The following is a 16,734-nucleotide window of genomic DNA, read 5'->3' as shown; positions in this document are numbered from 1 at the left end:
TTAACTGTCCCATAAGGAATTGCTACAATCAAGTGGCTTCACCAACATCCTGAATCAGTTAAGTGATTTTTTTAAACACCTACAGACCAAATGTTGACCAATGTTAGCTGTTTTCCCAGACTACTATTTCCAAAGCAAAACAAAGATGTTTTTGCATCCTTAGCTGCACTTATGTCATTAAGGGGCAAGTTCTGCTAATACACCATTGTAAATCCTGAACAGACCCTCTGAAATCAATGGAGTCACTTTGGATTTAGACTGGCGTAACACAGCAGCATTTTGCCCTTAATGTGTAATTGGCAGACGATAACTATAGCTTCTATTATATATCAGAAATTAAAACAGGTAAGATTTTGTTTGGTCTAAAATGCTTTTCTGTTTATTGTTCCAATTTCACATAGCTCACTAGTGTAATATTGGCAAGGAGAGAGAGAGAGAGAGGAGCATCAGCATGAACATGCTGACCTCTCAACTTCTCTCAAAGCAAATTCAAGCTGAAAATCGCAAGAGGAGTCATAAAGGTCTGTAAATGCAATATTCACCTTTGATGCCAAGCTAGGTTTCAGCCCTAGAAAGGAGAAGACGGTGTTGCTTTCCTTTGCTTCAAAAAAGTAATCATAATCCTAGAGAAAAGAGAGGAGAAAAGATTAACATTTCAAAAGGTGTTTTTCCACATTATATTTTTATATTCTATGCTATCAAAGTTCTGATTGATATGTAGCTATGCTGGGGGAAACAGTCAAATACTTGCTCATGTTCTGCTGTATAACCCTGACAGTTATTCTAAATGTAATTAGAATTCCAGAACCAGTGGAAGAGTTCAATTTCTCATTTAAGTTCTCTGTAGTTTTCCATTTCCTTCAGATATCAAGTAAAGCCTCCAGCATCTGTATGGCCAAACGAATGATCCATCTAGTGCAGTATCCTGCCTCTGACAGTGGACAGTACCAGATGTTTCAGAGGGAATGAACAGAAAAGGGCAATTTTGAGTGATCCATTCCTGTAGTTCAGTCACAATTTCTGGCATTTGGAGGTTTAGGGACACATGGAACATCGGGTTGCGTCCCTGACTATCTTGGCTAATAGCCATTGGATGGACCTATCCTCCATGAAAGGATCTAATTCTTTTTTGAACCCATTTATAATTTATGCTTTTGGACTTCAAACATCCCCTGGCAATGAGGTCCACCGGCTGACTCTGTGTTGTGTGAAGAAGTACTTCCTTATATTTGTTTGTTTTTTAAAATCACTATTTGCATATACAAGAAATGTCTGAAAGGTTCTTGGGGCCAGATTTTTTAAAGATATATAAGCACCTAAAGATGCAGATAGGTTCCTAGTGGGATTTTCAATCTGCATCTTGAGGCACCTAAATACCTTTTAAAAATTGGCCCTTGCTGAGTTTCATATTTATCAGCTCAACTCCTTGAACAATCCTATTCTCATGGAACAGATACTTAAACACTCTACCCTTTGAAACCAGCAATCATTAGCCAGTAATTTAGACAGTATGAAATTACTGTATCCTTTTAGAAAAATAAGTGATAACATATTTTCAGACTTGGCCAGTGAACAAGTTCTACTATAGCACAGATCTATTCCTTAGGTCATTATGGTTTTCCCTGACTATGTACAAGTTAATACTACAGGGGAACCATTCATGAACTGTCTTGTGGTGCCTTTGATCTTGTTTAGGTTAAATATCTTGCTTATGCAATAGAACAAAGACAGATCTGAAGAACAATAAGTAGGGTTGCCAACAGTCCCTTATTACAAGGGATGTCCCTTATTTTTTCATTTCTGTACAAGATCTGGAGTTGCTGAGTGCTGCAAAAAGCAGCAAGAAATACCCCTGGCAAACGTGGGTGAGTACTAATTATTATTATTAATAATAATAATGATAACATCAGGAGCAGGAGTGGAGCGGGGTTGCTAAGGAAACAGTCCCTTATTTTTTAAATACAATGTTGGTAACCCTAGCAATAAGTAAAGAGACAGGGGATTTAAAGCAGACTTACAAAGAAAACTGTGCTGATCTAAAATGGTTCTGCAGATTTATGAAAATTGAAGTGATGAGTGTGTGACAAATCAACACGTGGTGTATAACTCTTTAACCTATTAAGTTAAATTAATTTTTTTGTAGGTCAAAGGCCGAGCACTTCTCAAGCTCCTGATGAATGTACAGCTCTCCACTCGTCTATCCACCACATAGCTAGACCACCCACAGATTTTAAGGTGAGGGCAAGAGCTAACAGATTTGGCATAAGACTAGGAGTCAGGAAGTTCTGTGGCTCTGTTCCGGAGCTGCAGTGTGACCAAGGGCAATCAACTTAATATCTTGTATAGCTTCCTTCCCTCCCACCTAAATCTAGAAAATGGGAATACCAATGTTTATCTAACTACTTATGAGTTGGACAAAAGGTTGGTAGAATACCTAATGTCTATACATCATTTTTCAAAAATGAAGCACAATGCATGTGCTAAGTAGAATTTACTATTAATTCTCATATTTCTTAGCTACCAGTTACTCCAAAAATCAAAAGTATAAACACAGTAGGGTTTGGGGTGAATCCCTTTATGATACAGAATGATCACAAATACACACTGCATTATTTACTTAGCTCAGCTTTGAAGGATTCTCCAAAAACTTCTCAGCCCAGGTAAAAAAAAATCTACTAGCCCACCTCTAACACCGAATGCTAATATGAACAGCATCCATGTCTCCATATACCCACATCTCAGCCACGCAACACACTCATCCTCAGTTCTCTCACTTGAGCACCATATTCATCACTTCTCTTCCCCCAATCAAGGAGTAGATGTGGCCCAGAGGCAGACCCCCTATTACATGGGTGCATCAAGTCTGTTCCGACATTGGACTCTTGGCCCGTCAAGCCCTTGCGGCTGCACAGAAATGGACCAAATGGCAAATGATCACTACAGCTGACCATTTGGCTAATTGCTGAAGAAGACTCCTTCAGAACCCTTCTGACAGCATTCCACTGGCTTTTTATAATTCTATATTTAAGAGCATCCAGTTAACCCCTTCCTTGCTTCACCATAGTAGCTGTTAATGTATCTTCCCCAGTTTCCCCCAACACTCCCCAAAAATAAAGCAAACAAAGGTCAAACAAAAAACTTAAGTATTTTCACAGCAAGGCCAACAAAACAAATCTGGAGTTTTTAGGTCATCGTCTGGAGATACTGGCCCTGATGCAGCAAAACACTCAAGAATGTGCTTAGATTTAAATACATTCGTAGTCCAATTTATTTCAAAAGGCCTTCTTGGGTGCTTAGAGTTAAGCATGTGCTTGAATGCTTTGCTGGATTGCAACCATTATGAGCCAAACTATGTGTCACATTTCTCCCAAAAGAGAACTTCACCTCAATTTTCAAGACACACTAACTTTAAAATTCCATTTCTGTTTTTTACAAAACTTCCCATACAGATTCCCTGGGAGGAGGGCATGCAAAATTCAATTATTTTTCAAGGAATTTAAATTGGGGTGGGCGGTTAAATCAGGTCCATAACAATTAGCTAGCTTCATCCTGAATTATAGATCAGCTAAGGCCACTGTATAACTTGTTTCTATTTTTTTTCCCTACCAAATCTGTAGGTGTCTAGGAGTCTGCTGTCTTCAAAGGACAGCTGCCATTTTGTGAGATAGATTTGGGGAAACATTTTAGAGGAAATGTAATGTGTTATCTCATGAAGGCTTTACTTCTGTCATTTCTTGTTTGTTCTTTCCCTTCATCTAAAATAAAAATGTATTCTGACTGAACATATAACTACTGTTTATATAGAGAGAACATAACACCACTGAAAGGTAATAGGTAATAATTGGAGATATACCAATCTCCTAGAACTGGAAGGGACCTTGAAAGGTCATTGAGTCCAGCCCCCTGCCTTCACTAGCAGGACCAATTTTTGCCCCAGATCCCTAAGTGGCCCCCTCAAGGATTGAACTCACAACCCTGGGTTTAAGCAGGCCAATGCTCAAACCACTGAGCTATCCCTCCCCCCTTAATGGTCATTGTACAGCGGTGTGAAAGAGCAGAATTTTATCCAGATGCTCTCTGGATAAAGAGACTAGAACACATGACTGGTGTAGGCGGAAAGCTTTGGGCTGGGGTAAAGAATGTTTTCTGCAATGCTGTAGGCCGAGGTAATTCAATATTCTATAACTAAACTTTATGTCTAATGACACTTTCCATTTATTTGGGATCCATGTAAGCATGCTTCTTTATTTCTACCCATCTCTCAATTCAATGTTTTTCTTTATTTGTGATGTACAATTTCATTTACGTTTGGCTAATGTGAAGTTATCTAGGACAGTTGTTTGCTTTCACCCTCCGGAGGATTTAAAGTACTAAAAGACAGCAAAGGAGTACTGTATATCAGGGATCAGAAACCTTTGGCGGGCGGCTCATCAGGGAAATCTGCTGGCAGGCCGGGACAGTTTGTTTACCTGCAGCGTCTGCAGGTTTGGCCAATCACAGCTCTCACTGGCTGCAGTTCACTGTTCCAGGCCAATGGGGGCTGCAGGAAGTGGCGCAGGCCAAGGGATGTGTTTAGATTTAAACATCCAAAGGGAAAAGAAATTGTTTCACATATGAATTTAAGCCACTGAGTTCTGAGAGCTTGACTGGAGAATCTATATAAACAGATCGGCTATAGGTTCAGCTTGGCTGTATTAAACCAATAAACTATAAGTATTTTGTTTTGTTTTTTTTAAAAAGGTGTCTTATAACCAATATCCACATCCCTATTACTTCAGTAGAAAATATTTCCAGGACTGGCTTTGAGACCACTATTGTGTTATATTACTTGTCTTGCTTTCCTCCTCCTTCAGCAGGAAAGTGTTGCGTGATCCAGGAGACAGAGTCTGTGAATGGAATTCAGAACAACAGAGGTTTACTCCCACCTCTGACTAACTTGCTGTGTAACCTTGGGAAAGTCACTTTACAAAAGTTAAGTGCTTTGATACCTTCATATCAAAAAGCATTCTTTAAGTGCTAATTATTATAAAAATGACCCAGGGCTGATTTAATATGTTGCCACCCCTTGCCCTGCAGAAGAATTTGGAATTACCCATTTTGGTTCTGAAAATTATTTTCCAGGTTAAAAAACAGTGGGCAAGACCAAACTAGCAGATGTTTGAAAGAGAATAAAATCAGCTTACATAGTTAACTAGTTATCCATCTAACACAGGGCAGAACACTTTGAAGCATAAAAATAATTAGCCAACAACATGCTTCTCACTATATAACTATGGTAAAAGCTATAAAGATGCTATGACACGTTTATACTGAGTTGAAGAAATCGTCATTGCTTAATAATAGAGCTGGTCAAAAAAATTCGGAAAGACAAGTTTTGTTGGAAAATGCAGGAAAGTTTTAAATCTGATTTTTCATTCTAATTCAGGATGAAAGAAATTTTGAAGTGTCAGATTTTGAGTTATGACCAGTTCTATTTAATTGTATGCAAGTGGTAACTTTGCAAACTACTGCTGACCATAAATACATTTAAAAGGATTATTATCAAGGTTGACAAAATTTGACCTGCCTAAATAAATATAACCCCATAATCATTATTTTGTGTCTGTTTTTATATATTTTGATATATACAAAAACACACGCACAAAAATAATACAAGGTATGTCATAAGTGCCTCTACAATATTAGCATTACTAATATGAGAATACCAATGCACTTTTGGACTGCTTACATAAAGGTATCACATAACAGACCAGGGAAGGGATAATCCTGTGTAGATCAGTGGTCTCCAAAGTGGGGTGCGCACACCCCAGGGGGTGCGCAAGAGGATCCTTTGGGGTGCACGGCAGGAGGAGTGCCGCCGGAGCAGCGCCCCTTCCCCCACCCCTCCCCTTTGGCAGTTCGGCCAGGAGTCCGAGCAGCTTTCCCCGACTCACCCTCAACAGTTCGGCTACATTTGGACTACATTTCTGCAGTGCTGACAATCCATTGCCACATCATGCAGTATATTTAGATTCAAACCTCACAAAGGAAATACCTGAGAAAGGAACACCGCTTCTAAGGATACAATTCTACTTGATAGTACAAAATGGTGAATTTCAGAAGTAAACTATTGATCATAAATCTGTGCTGTTGTCCTTTTGTTAATGGTATGGTTAAAACAAAAGCTAGTATGTCCTAATTTTGACACCCTCACTCTCGTTGCTTATCACCTTACTCTAAGAACAGTCCCATTGCAATCAGTGATGCTACAAAACATAAGAGCTGAGTAAGGGGATCAGCATCTAATCCTCAATAAACATCGGTATGATAGTTTTTTATCTAATTAATTTTAATCAAAATTGAATAAATTTAAGAAATTACAAAAAGCCACCATAAATTCTTAAGAGTTTTCTGTTTTTTTTAAACTAAACAAGAGGATCCTTTGGGGTGTGCGGCAGGAGGAGCACTGCCGCTTTTTTCCGCCGCCCTTCGGCAGTTCGGCTTTTTTTTTTTTTGCTTTGACAGTTTGGCTGGGAGTAGGGGGTGTATGCTCAAAAAATTTTTTACTGATGGGGTGCGCGATCAAAAAAGTTTGGAGACCACTGGTCTAGATAACACTGAGGGGACCACACTGTATGCATTGCATGTATAAATATAGCATTGATAATATCCCTTTCAATGTATTTATGTTCATTAGTATTTTACAAAGTTACTAATTATGTCCTGCTAATTCAGAAAATTCTGGAGACTTCAGTGGCAGGCAAATGTCAATATAACTCAGTGAACAGAGAAGACCAACAAGAATGATCAATGAACTGGGCAGACTGACTTATTAAGAAAGACTTAAACAAAATACATGTAACATCTAAGGAGGCTAGGAAAACGGTCTACAAGTAACTGAAGATGGCAGGTCAGAGGAAAGAGTGATTGTTTAGGATGGTTTAAAGGGGATAAAAGAATAATGAGATCAGGGCCGCCCAGAGGGGGGGCAAGTGGGGCAATTTGCCCCAGGCGCCACAGGGACACCGCGAGCTGCTCTGGGTGTTTGGCGGCACTTCGGCAGCAGGCCCTTCTCTCGCTCTGGGTCTTCAGCGACGGGTCCTTCAGTGCAGTGAAAGACTCGGAGAAAGTGAAGGACCTGCCGCTGAAGTGCTGCCGAAGCCTTCGAGCACCGTCCGATGTGTACAAGCGCGGGGAAAAAAAAGAAGAAAAAGAAGAAAAAGAGGAAAAAGCCGCGAGCGGCGGCAGCTCTACCGCCACCGCTTCATTCTTCGGCGGCGGGTCCTTCCCTCCGAGAGGGACACGCCGCTGAATTGCCGCCGAAGACCCAGCCCTGCCCCAGGCTCCCTGAATCCTCTGGGCGGCCCTGAATGAGATGAAAGTAAGTTAAGGAAAAAGCAGTTCAGTGTTGTTAAAAATAGATGCTATGCAGCAAAAGACAAGTTACAGAAGACCATTCACACATTTTATGGGCACCAGATCAAAGCAAACATTTTCAGTAGGTTCCACTTATGAATACCAATTAAATATAGGTCTGCTTATTAACAATAAATGTGTTATAAGGGGTAGAGGCTGTAAATTGTAGTTGTAAATAATTTTTCCCCAATATATTTCTTTTAAAACAAAAAGGATTTTGGTTTTTTCTTTGTAGTGAACAAAAGCAGCCCACTTACCATTTGATGAACAAATCTGCAGCAGTTATCAGGTGTTTAGCTTGACTTACCAGGATGCAAGAAAAGTTAAACAACAAAAAAAATCTAGCTTCCCCATGTATTATAATAGAGAGACTTAAAAAAATAGTGTAAGCATAATTATAAGAGGACTTAAAAGGGAAACCTATTCCAATGCCTTATTTTATAAACAGTCTCACTTTGGCAACCATTTATTCGCATTAAATATGATTGTCATATCAGAACTCTAACGAAAGGGACAAGGCAACTGATCTTACACAAATAGTAAAAGGCAAAGGGAGGGGCACAAAACTCTTAATTGAAATAAACCAAATCAGCAGTCTGCTTCTCACTGAGTTAATACTGTATGTCACTGAGAATGAGACATCAGCATCCTGACTGAAAGAGCAATTCAGTTCTGTGGGACAGATGACACATACACATTGATCTGATTAGGTTACAATGGAAAGCTCTTATTCAGCACAGCTCTCTCAGGAGACTGAGTTGATATAAAAAAAAATAAAAGATTCTGTCTGTACAACACAGAGCAGTCTAAAAACAAGTCTCCAATTAGCCAACCTTCCAATAAGACCTCTAGGCTAGGATTCTTAAGAGATAACGTAACATAAGCAATCTACTACTCACACAAAGGTTAGACATTTTTCACTAATCTCCTTAGTTGGTAAGCTTCCAAAAACAAAGCCTTTATTAAATGATTGGGGATAGATGTTAGAAGTAACTCTGCTACATGGACAATAGATAACACACTCTAACTTAGGGTACGTCTACACCACAAAATTATGTTGACATAAGTTACAGCAATGTACGGCTACTGCAGTAATTAAATGGCTTTTGCACATCCATGCTCTGCTTGTGTTGGGGTGCCTGTCCTCACCAGGAGCACTTGCACCAATTTAACTGTCAGTGTGGGGCATTGTGGGACAGCTTCTGAAAGGCAGCAACAGTTGACGTAAGCAACACGTCTACACTGACACTGCATTGACATAACTACATCGGCATTGACACTACGCCTCTCCTGGAGGTGGATTTATTAAATTGGTGTAGTGGGTAAGTTCATTGGCAGGAGTGACATTTTAGTGTAGACACTTACAGAGTTAGGTCAACGTAAGCTGTAGTCCTGTGGCACCTTATAGACTAACAGATGTATTGGAGCATGCGTCTGACGAAGTGGGTATTCACCCACGAAAGCTTATGCTCCAATACATCTGTTAGTCTATAAGGTGCCACAGGACTCTGTTGCTTTTTACAGATCCAGACTAACATGGCTACCCCTCTGATAAGTAAGCTGTAGTGTAAACCAGGCCTTACTGATGTCCACCAATAATATATTCAGCAACAACAAAACATTATCTAGCAGCCTTCAAATATCACAGCACTTAATGACCAGCGAAGAAGTATCATTATTCCCCATCTATAATATGAGGATCTAAAGCACAAAGAGGCTGTGCAAAATCAAACAATAAGGCCCCAATCTTGCAATGGATTCAGCACAGTGCCCCCCCGTGACTTCAACGTGGCTGCTCAGGAGGCCACTGATGCAGACTGTATTGCGGGATCAGGGCCTGCATCAGTGGAAGTGCCAGGAATACCATGGGTCTCTTGACTCCCAGCTCTCTGTGCTCTCCAATGCATCCTGCTGCCACTGTAGGGAGAATTTGTTTTGACAAGATCATTACTGAATTAAAATTACAAGTGCAAACCCTGTGTCTTTTGGGAAGGTGGCGGTTGTCTTGTTTTAAAGATAGGTGATGAATGACGAACTATGGTAACCTTCCTCTTACCCAAGACTGCTGTTAAAGATATGTTACCCATAGTACTAGCGTGTCTGCACACATTTGAAATGATGACAACTTCCCTAAAAGTATATAATTTGAATACACTAGATGTAACTTTAAAAGAGAAGAATTAAAAAAACAAACAAAAAAAAACCACCACCACCAACAAAATCCAGACTTTTTCTTAGAACATTTTACCCAATATTGGTGTAAGTTACTTCAGAGCACTATAAAAAGGAAAATGGAATTTTTTTCCAGTTTGTTTACTTTATGACTGACGGTTCCCCTGGATAATCTCTTCTCTGTTTGTGTGGCTCTTTCACACAGATACAGGGAAAGTATTTAAAGAATAGAAAAATGTGATTATAAAACCACAAAAACTGGCTAAGGAAATGAGGGGCAGGAATAGTACCCAAAACTGTATTAACTCCTTCATAATTTTTAAACAGAGTAGATCTCTTTGGTCTAGGATAACCCTTAGAAAATACTTTTTCCCCTTCTTGTCTTTACATTAAAGTAAACAGAAATGGAATTATACTGTACTGAAATATGTAGGGCATTCAGTGTACCATCTTCTAATAATTCCATCGCTCTGAGAGTGTTTTCTGGAAACTGATCAATGACTGCCATGTTTCCTCTAGGTATTATACTAGTACTCTATTAGGACCAAATCTTGTGCAGTACTGAGTGCCCTCAATTGCCACTGTCATATAGTCAATGGGCTCATCCATTCTAGCACTATACTGTACTCCCCTAAGAGAATACTATGCCACTGAAGTAGTCATAACCCTTCAAGGTTTTTTGTTTGTTTGTTTTTAAGATGTATGGTCTTTTAAAAGCATCCTCTAGGGCAGCGATTCCCAAACTCTATTGATTTATGTGCCACCTTCTTAAAAACTGTAATTCCATCAATGCACTTCACATCAGACCAACACATACCACACTTTGGGAACCTCTGCCCTAGGGATACTGACTAGAATTTATTTTCCATTTAAGAAAAGAGAATTTGGGGCTCCTATCTGGAAAGTGCAGTAAACTGCTTGTAATTGGGTACTGAATATCCATTTACAGTTCTGGACTTTTGTGCTTAAAATGATGTACTTGTGTTAAACATCAAAAATAACCTGAACAAGACAAAATCTAGATTAACAATCTAACAAATTATGCAAAATGTATTTTGAAATGTACTACTTCAAATGATCTTTTGTAACTATATTTTAAAATAAAGATCCTAAATTATTTCACATAGCACAGTGCCCTCATCTAAATATAAGAGCAGTATACAAGAGTTTCTCCTGCTTCTGTTTTTTTAATTCAACAGAATGTAAAGTTACTTCTGTAGGGACTCAATTCTTTTGCCAGAAGAAGCTGGTTTACCAGGTATAAAAAGCTAAGGAGCAGCAGGAACAAACTCATTCCTTGATTTTGTGCTTTTGCTGAAGGAAGGGAAATGATGGAACTGAGCAATAGCAAACTGAGCTAGATTGCAAAAAATATAGCAGAGTCTATAGCAGGGGTGGGCAAACCACGGCCCACGGGCCGGATCCGGTCCCTCAGGGCTTTGGATCCGGCCCGTGGGATTGCCCCCCGTGGTGCTGCAGGCCCCACACCGGTCTCAGAAGCGGCTGGCACCACTTCTCTGCAGCCCCCCAGGGGCGGGGGGGCAGAGGGCTCCATGTGTTGCCCTTGCCGCCAGGCACTGCCTCCCGCAGCTCCCATTGGTTGGGAACGGGGAACCATGGCCAATGGGAGCTTTGGGGGAGGTACCTGGAGGCGCGGCAAGGGCAGCGCAGGCGGAGCCCTCCACCCCCCCTTCCCCCAGGGGCCACAGCGCTTTCCGGAACGGCGCAGCGTGGGGCCAGGGCAGGCGTGCAGGGAGCCTACCCTGGCCCCGGTTCGCACCGCTGCCACCCCAGAGCCGCTTTATGTAAGTGGCATGGGCCGGAGCCCGAACCCCTCCTGCACCCCGCCCCCCAACTCCCTGGCCTAAGCCCTCTGCCTGCACCTCCCACCCCTCCTGCACCCCTGCCCTGAGCCCCCTCTCGCACTCGGCACCCCTCCTGCACGCCAACCCCCTTCCGAGCTCCCTCATATGCCCTGCACCCCTCCTGTGCCCCAATCCCTTGCCCTGAGCCCCTTCCAGCACACCACACCCTGTCCCACATCCCATACTCCCTCCTGCACCCCAACCCCCGCCCTGCATACAATTTCCCCACCCAGATGTGGCCCTCGGCCCAAAAAGTTTGCCCACCCCTGGTCTATAGAGTAAAGCACATGCCATTTTCATCTTCAAACCATATGATTCACTACTGTTTATAAAACAACCCCTCCCTTCTCCCTCCCCCCACAAATAATGGCATTAAATTGGAATTATTTCCTGTATAAACATCCACATTAATACAATACTGATCTCAATAAGTAGTGCTCTGGGGAAGGAAAAGTCCTCAGATTATTTTTGTAGCATTTTTCTGTTTAACTGATTTGTTGAAAGATTCTCTCTATTTTAAGAACAGATATGCTGGTTGTCAAATAGCTCACTGTGCTCCTCTCCATGAGACAGAAAGGGGAAACATGGGGCTGAAGGTCTCTGAAAGCAATCATGGGCTGAGGGAGTAGCAGAGGGAAGGAATGTGACAGCTTGGTGGAGCCCACAGCTGCTCTTTCGGCACTCACCCCCATTTTTGGAGCTCCAGGAGCTTTGGGGTGAATGGTATCCTGCCAGCATGGAGAAGAGGCAGAGCTGGGGAGCAGCTGCTTTGTGCAGCATACATCTAGTCCTTTCAAATGCTAGTGGTATTACTGTTCTGCCATCTTTTCCTTACACTGCCTGATAAGCCAGGGCCAGGCTCTAAGATATTTACATGGCCCTTATTACCATAGTATCTGAGCACCTCACAATCTTGGATGCATTTATCCTCACATCAACCCTGTGAGTTAGGGAAGTGCTAATATCCTCATTTTACAGGGAACTGAGACACAGAGGGACTATGGGCTAGATTCACAAAAGGATTTAAGCACCTAACTGCCAATTTGGGTGCCTAAATCCCAGAATCAGCCCCCACTAGGAGTCAGAAAATGCCCGCTTCAGCTGCTGCTCAACCCTGTAGGCGCCTAAACTTGCTTGGCAGTTTTTGCAGTAAAAAGTTCCCTAGGTACCCATGTTTGTGAATGCAGCCCCATGTCAGACGTCTAGATGCCAAAGCCCCAAAGGGATTCACAAATAGGGAAAAGATAGGCATTCCCATGCCTAACTCATCTGCAGGGCCCAATCTGGTAGGGTTAGCTCAGAACTCGCCTACCAGGTCAGGTCCCTATAGGTGAGCTTACACAACATACCAGGCAGGAAGAGCAGCTGCCTCACAACAGGAAGCAGCCACCTCTCAGGTGAGTGCCTTAACCACTGGGCTCTGGGATATTCTGATATTCAGCGTAAATTTGAAAGCTTATCTGTTATTGGATCAATTTCTGTTGGTGAGAGAGACATTACCTCATACACCTTGTCTCTCCCATATTCTCAGAGACCATTCAAGGTGAAGTGGCCCATTATCTCCTCCCCAGGTATAGGACAAAAAAATGAGGAGGGTTGCAGATTGTTGTAATAATTTTTCTTTGATTCTTAATTGTTCATTTAAGAAAAGACATTCAATATAGACGGTAGTAAATGATTTCAAAATCTCAGACTCATGTGATCCTGGTGATTTCATAATTCGATTTGTTTTATCACTACTAAAAGCCTATCTAGAGCATGGGGGATGTCAAGTACATCTCTCAGTGGAGTTCAGGGATGCAGGCGTATGGAGGAATAGAAAAGCAATCTTGACAATGAAGCCTTCAATGGCAGCAGTACTGGCTTTGTGTTGCGTATATACTTTTTGACAGAAGTTATTCAGCGGTGTGTGTGGTGGCCTAATTCTTTTTGGCTCGACAAGTTAAATTTCTGTGCAAGATACGGACAGTATCAGTTTGGCCTTTCCTATAAGCAGCATTTAGTCAAATTAAGTTATTCTCTTTGGTCTGAAGGGTGGACACCATTTAACTTCTCAATTCTCCATTGAGAGCATGCGAGTCAAAACCTTGATTTTTGATACTCCACTGCAGTGTGTTAGCTATTATAAGGGATTTATTCAGGGCCAGATTCTGCTGCTCTTACTTGTACTGACTAGTGTCTTATTGCATAAGTAGTGCAACTGATTGCAGTGGAGGTGGGTAGAAAGAATCTAGTCCTGAATTAAAAATAATCAGTAATGCAGAGATATTACTGAGCTTTGCCTTTGAAATACCTTTCCATTTAAATAGTTTTAATCTAATAATGAAGCTGCACTATCCTGATACTGGTTGGGGAAGCGTTAACCCATCTGCCATTAGATCCAATGTGGGAATTAATAGGTGTGGTGTGGTGGTAGAAAAGTTATATTCTTGCCTAGCCATTCCCAGTTATTTTTCCCCCTAGACTTACAGTTACTGTATTAGATGAAATTTATTGTAGCCTTACGGGCTGAGAACAGGGTGGCTGTGGTGCTTTATGGGTATTTTGCAATCTTAAGAAACGACTGCTACTTGGACATTATGATTCTCCACATTAACAGACAAGATGGAGATTTTCTGATTTTTATAATAATGCAAATTTAGATTGCAGTCCAAGGATATTGGGTACTCTGTGCCTCTCACGCTAGCAAAAAATAGTTTAAAAACTCAGATCTACATTATAATTACCTGTCTTTTATCCTTTTAATCTGAAGTGTTCCATGCTTAGTCTCATGCCAGCAGTTTATATCTGTTTTACTGAAAGCTAATTGCTAAATTTATTTTTGAATTATGGGAGACCATTTCAGCCCTTAATTCAAAAGTGGCAGAACAAAAGAACTTCAGAGAATGCAGCTGGTTAGCCTCTCAGACAAAATGAGTTAGTTAAGCATGAAAGATTAAAACCTGAAATAACTGTATAAAGCTATTAAAATAAGCCATTTTCTAGGATGGTCAGTGGGCATCTGCCATAACTTTAGCATTATCCAGTGAAACCTTTCCTTCTCTATAACGTTGTAAAGACTGCAGGGATAGTTACAAACTTTCCTTGTCTGGCCTGAAAGGGGCAGCCTGCTGCTGGCACAGCTTGCATAAGAGACATTTACAAATAAAAGTGCTTTAAAAAAAAAAAAAAAAAAAAGCCTTAGCCAACAATAGGAAAAGCATTGCAGGTTTTGATCCCACACAGAAAGCAAATGTTGTGCCGATACTGAAAGAAATAAATGGGATGAGCTAGATAATTATAGACTTGACAGCCTGACATCAATCCCAAGAAGATGCAGAGGCTTTGTGAATCCCAGCGATTTTTCTAGGCATCTAAAAATTAGGCATGGCAACGCTCAGCATCACCATGCCTAAGTTCCTTTGTGAATTTTGCCCAAAGTCACATAGGAAGTCTGTGGTGGAGTGGGTAACCTGGAACTCCCAAGTCCCAGGCTAGTGCTCTAACCACTACTAGAACATCCTCCCATACCAGCTCCTGAGGCAGAGTGGCTCAGCAGAAGTGAGGAGGTGGTGCATAGACGTATATGCAAAGACAATCCTTCTCCTTGGATGCCCTGAGCTCTAAAGGGATGGAGCTTGCTTTCCTTGCAGATCTTCTAGCTCTGTAGGGTTTGACAATCTCATACCCTGTCTCCTATGCAAGTCTACTAACCTCAGTCCCTGTGGAGAGAAAAGGGCAAAAACTCTGAGGGGGATCCTTGAAGTTTTCCCAAGTCCTCTTTCCACCTCTGACATGTAACACCAACGCCGGTTTATTGATTTGATTATTGAAATACTTCTAAATAAGGAAGAAAAACACAATTCTGACAGAGAGAATTTATCTATAAATCGGTCTTAAACGTATGAACCTTTCTAAGTTCATTCAAACATACCATAATGAGATTTTCAAGTTAATAATGAGCTAGGAAGATTAGTGCCACAGTGATTGTGTCCTGACTGGTTTCTCCTTTGGCAAATACTGTATTTTGGCAAATACTCTTATTTCTCTCTCTAGTATAAATGTACACAGCCTGATGGAGCTGATTCTAGAGATGGTCAAAACTATGAATTTCTGGTTTGTGGTGAATTATCACATTTTGAAATTTGTTTTCGGTCCTAATGATATTTAAAATAAAAATTGAATATTTCAGCTATGTCAGTTACAGCAGTAGCATAAAAAAATGAAAATATTTTTTAAAATTTCAAAACAAAAATATTGGAAATCCCCAAAATGAAGTCTTTCCAAGATGAAATCTTTCATTTTGAAAAAAAAAAAATCACCAGATGTTAGTCAAAATTGACACTTTTCAAAACGTTTCTAATTTCAACAAATGTAGCATTTTGTTGAAACAAACATTTTGATGAAAAATTTCTGCCCAGGTCTAGCTGAAACTTATGTGATAAACTGAAGAGCCAGGTGATAAAAAAACAAGAACAAAAAACCATCCATTGACAAAAGGACAAGAAGTAATGGGCTTAATTTTCAGCAAGAAAGATTTTGGTTAGATATTAGACAAAAACTTTCTAACTCTAAGGGTAGTTAAGCTCTGGAATAGGCTTCCAAGGGAGACAGTGGAATCTGCATCATTGGCGGTTTTTAAGAACAAGTTGAACACACACCAGTCGGGAATGATCTAGGTTTACTTGGCCTCAGGACAGGAGGCTGGATCTGATGACCTTTCAAGGTCCCATCCAGCCCTACATTTCTATGAATCTTCATCATGCACTTATGATTGCCTCCATTGCTCTCTGCCTGGCAATCATTTCCTCAGGACACTCCATATTAACCTTCCTCAGCAGCTTCCAAGAAACAACTCTGGTTTTTGTTTGTTTGTTTTTTTTAAAAGGAATAACCTGCCATAGAAACATTTCCTCCTCAGCTCCCACACCTCCCAGGAAAAAGGAAAAGATGCTTCCACTTGAGACATATGACAAGCAAGATTCATTCCTGCACCAGTAACAGGTTTTCTGTACTGTACGTTAAAATGTCATTACTTCAAAGTTTTGATTTGCAGCCCTGCAGTTAGAAAATGGAGTTTTATTTCATTGGGAAAGGGAAGATGTCCAGCTTCCCAGTACAATCCAAAATTCTAGCCCTAAGAGGGCCTGGTGTCTGATTTTAAAGTCAGGACATTTTTAGATATAGAAGTGTAATTTTAGGTCATTTCTGGAGGGTTTTATGGCTATCAGCCCTGAGCAGTTATTATTTAAATTTCTACCATACCAGAATACCTGATAGTGTGGATACAATAAAGCCTTACCAGCAATCATAACTATAAAGT

At 40.8% G+C, this 16,734-nt stretch overlaps 1 protein-coding gene across 5 annotated transcripts in view; it reads right to left on the bottom strand.

The window, feature by feature from the left end:
* SH3BGRL2 (SH3 domain binding glutamate rich protein like 2) overlaps window positions 1–16,734 on the bottom strand; it is a 52,377-nt gene that overhangs the window by 5,322 nt on the left and 30,321 nt on the right. For 4 of the 5 annotated variants that reach the window (XM_045010477.1, XM_045010474.1, XM_045010476.1 and 1 more), the window contains 2 exons: window positions 15,126–15,251; window positions 543–623 (listed from right to left, as the gene is read on the bottom strand). In XM_045010477.1, coding sequence (XP_044866412.1) covers window positions 543–623; window positions 15,126–15,251 — 207 coding nt within the window. The remainder of the gene's footprint in view (window positions 1–542; window positions 624–15,125; window positions 15,252–16,734) is intronic. The other variant, XM_045010475.1, reaches the window with a different exon arrangement.

This window comes from Mauremys mutica, chromosome 3 (assembly GCF_020497125.1).
Source record: "Mauremys mutica isolate MM-2020 ecotype Southern chromosome 3, ASM2049712v1, whole genome shotgun sequence".
Lineage (NCBI taxonomy): Eukaryota > Metazoa > Chordata > Testudines > Geoemydidae > Mauremys > Mauremys mutica.
The sequence above is the reverse complement of the archived record's forward strand: the minus strand, read 5'-3'. Positions and strand labels throughout refer to the sequence as shown.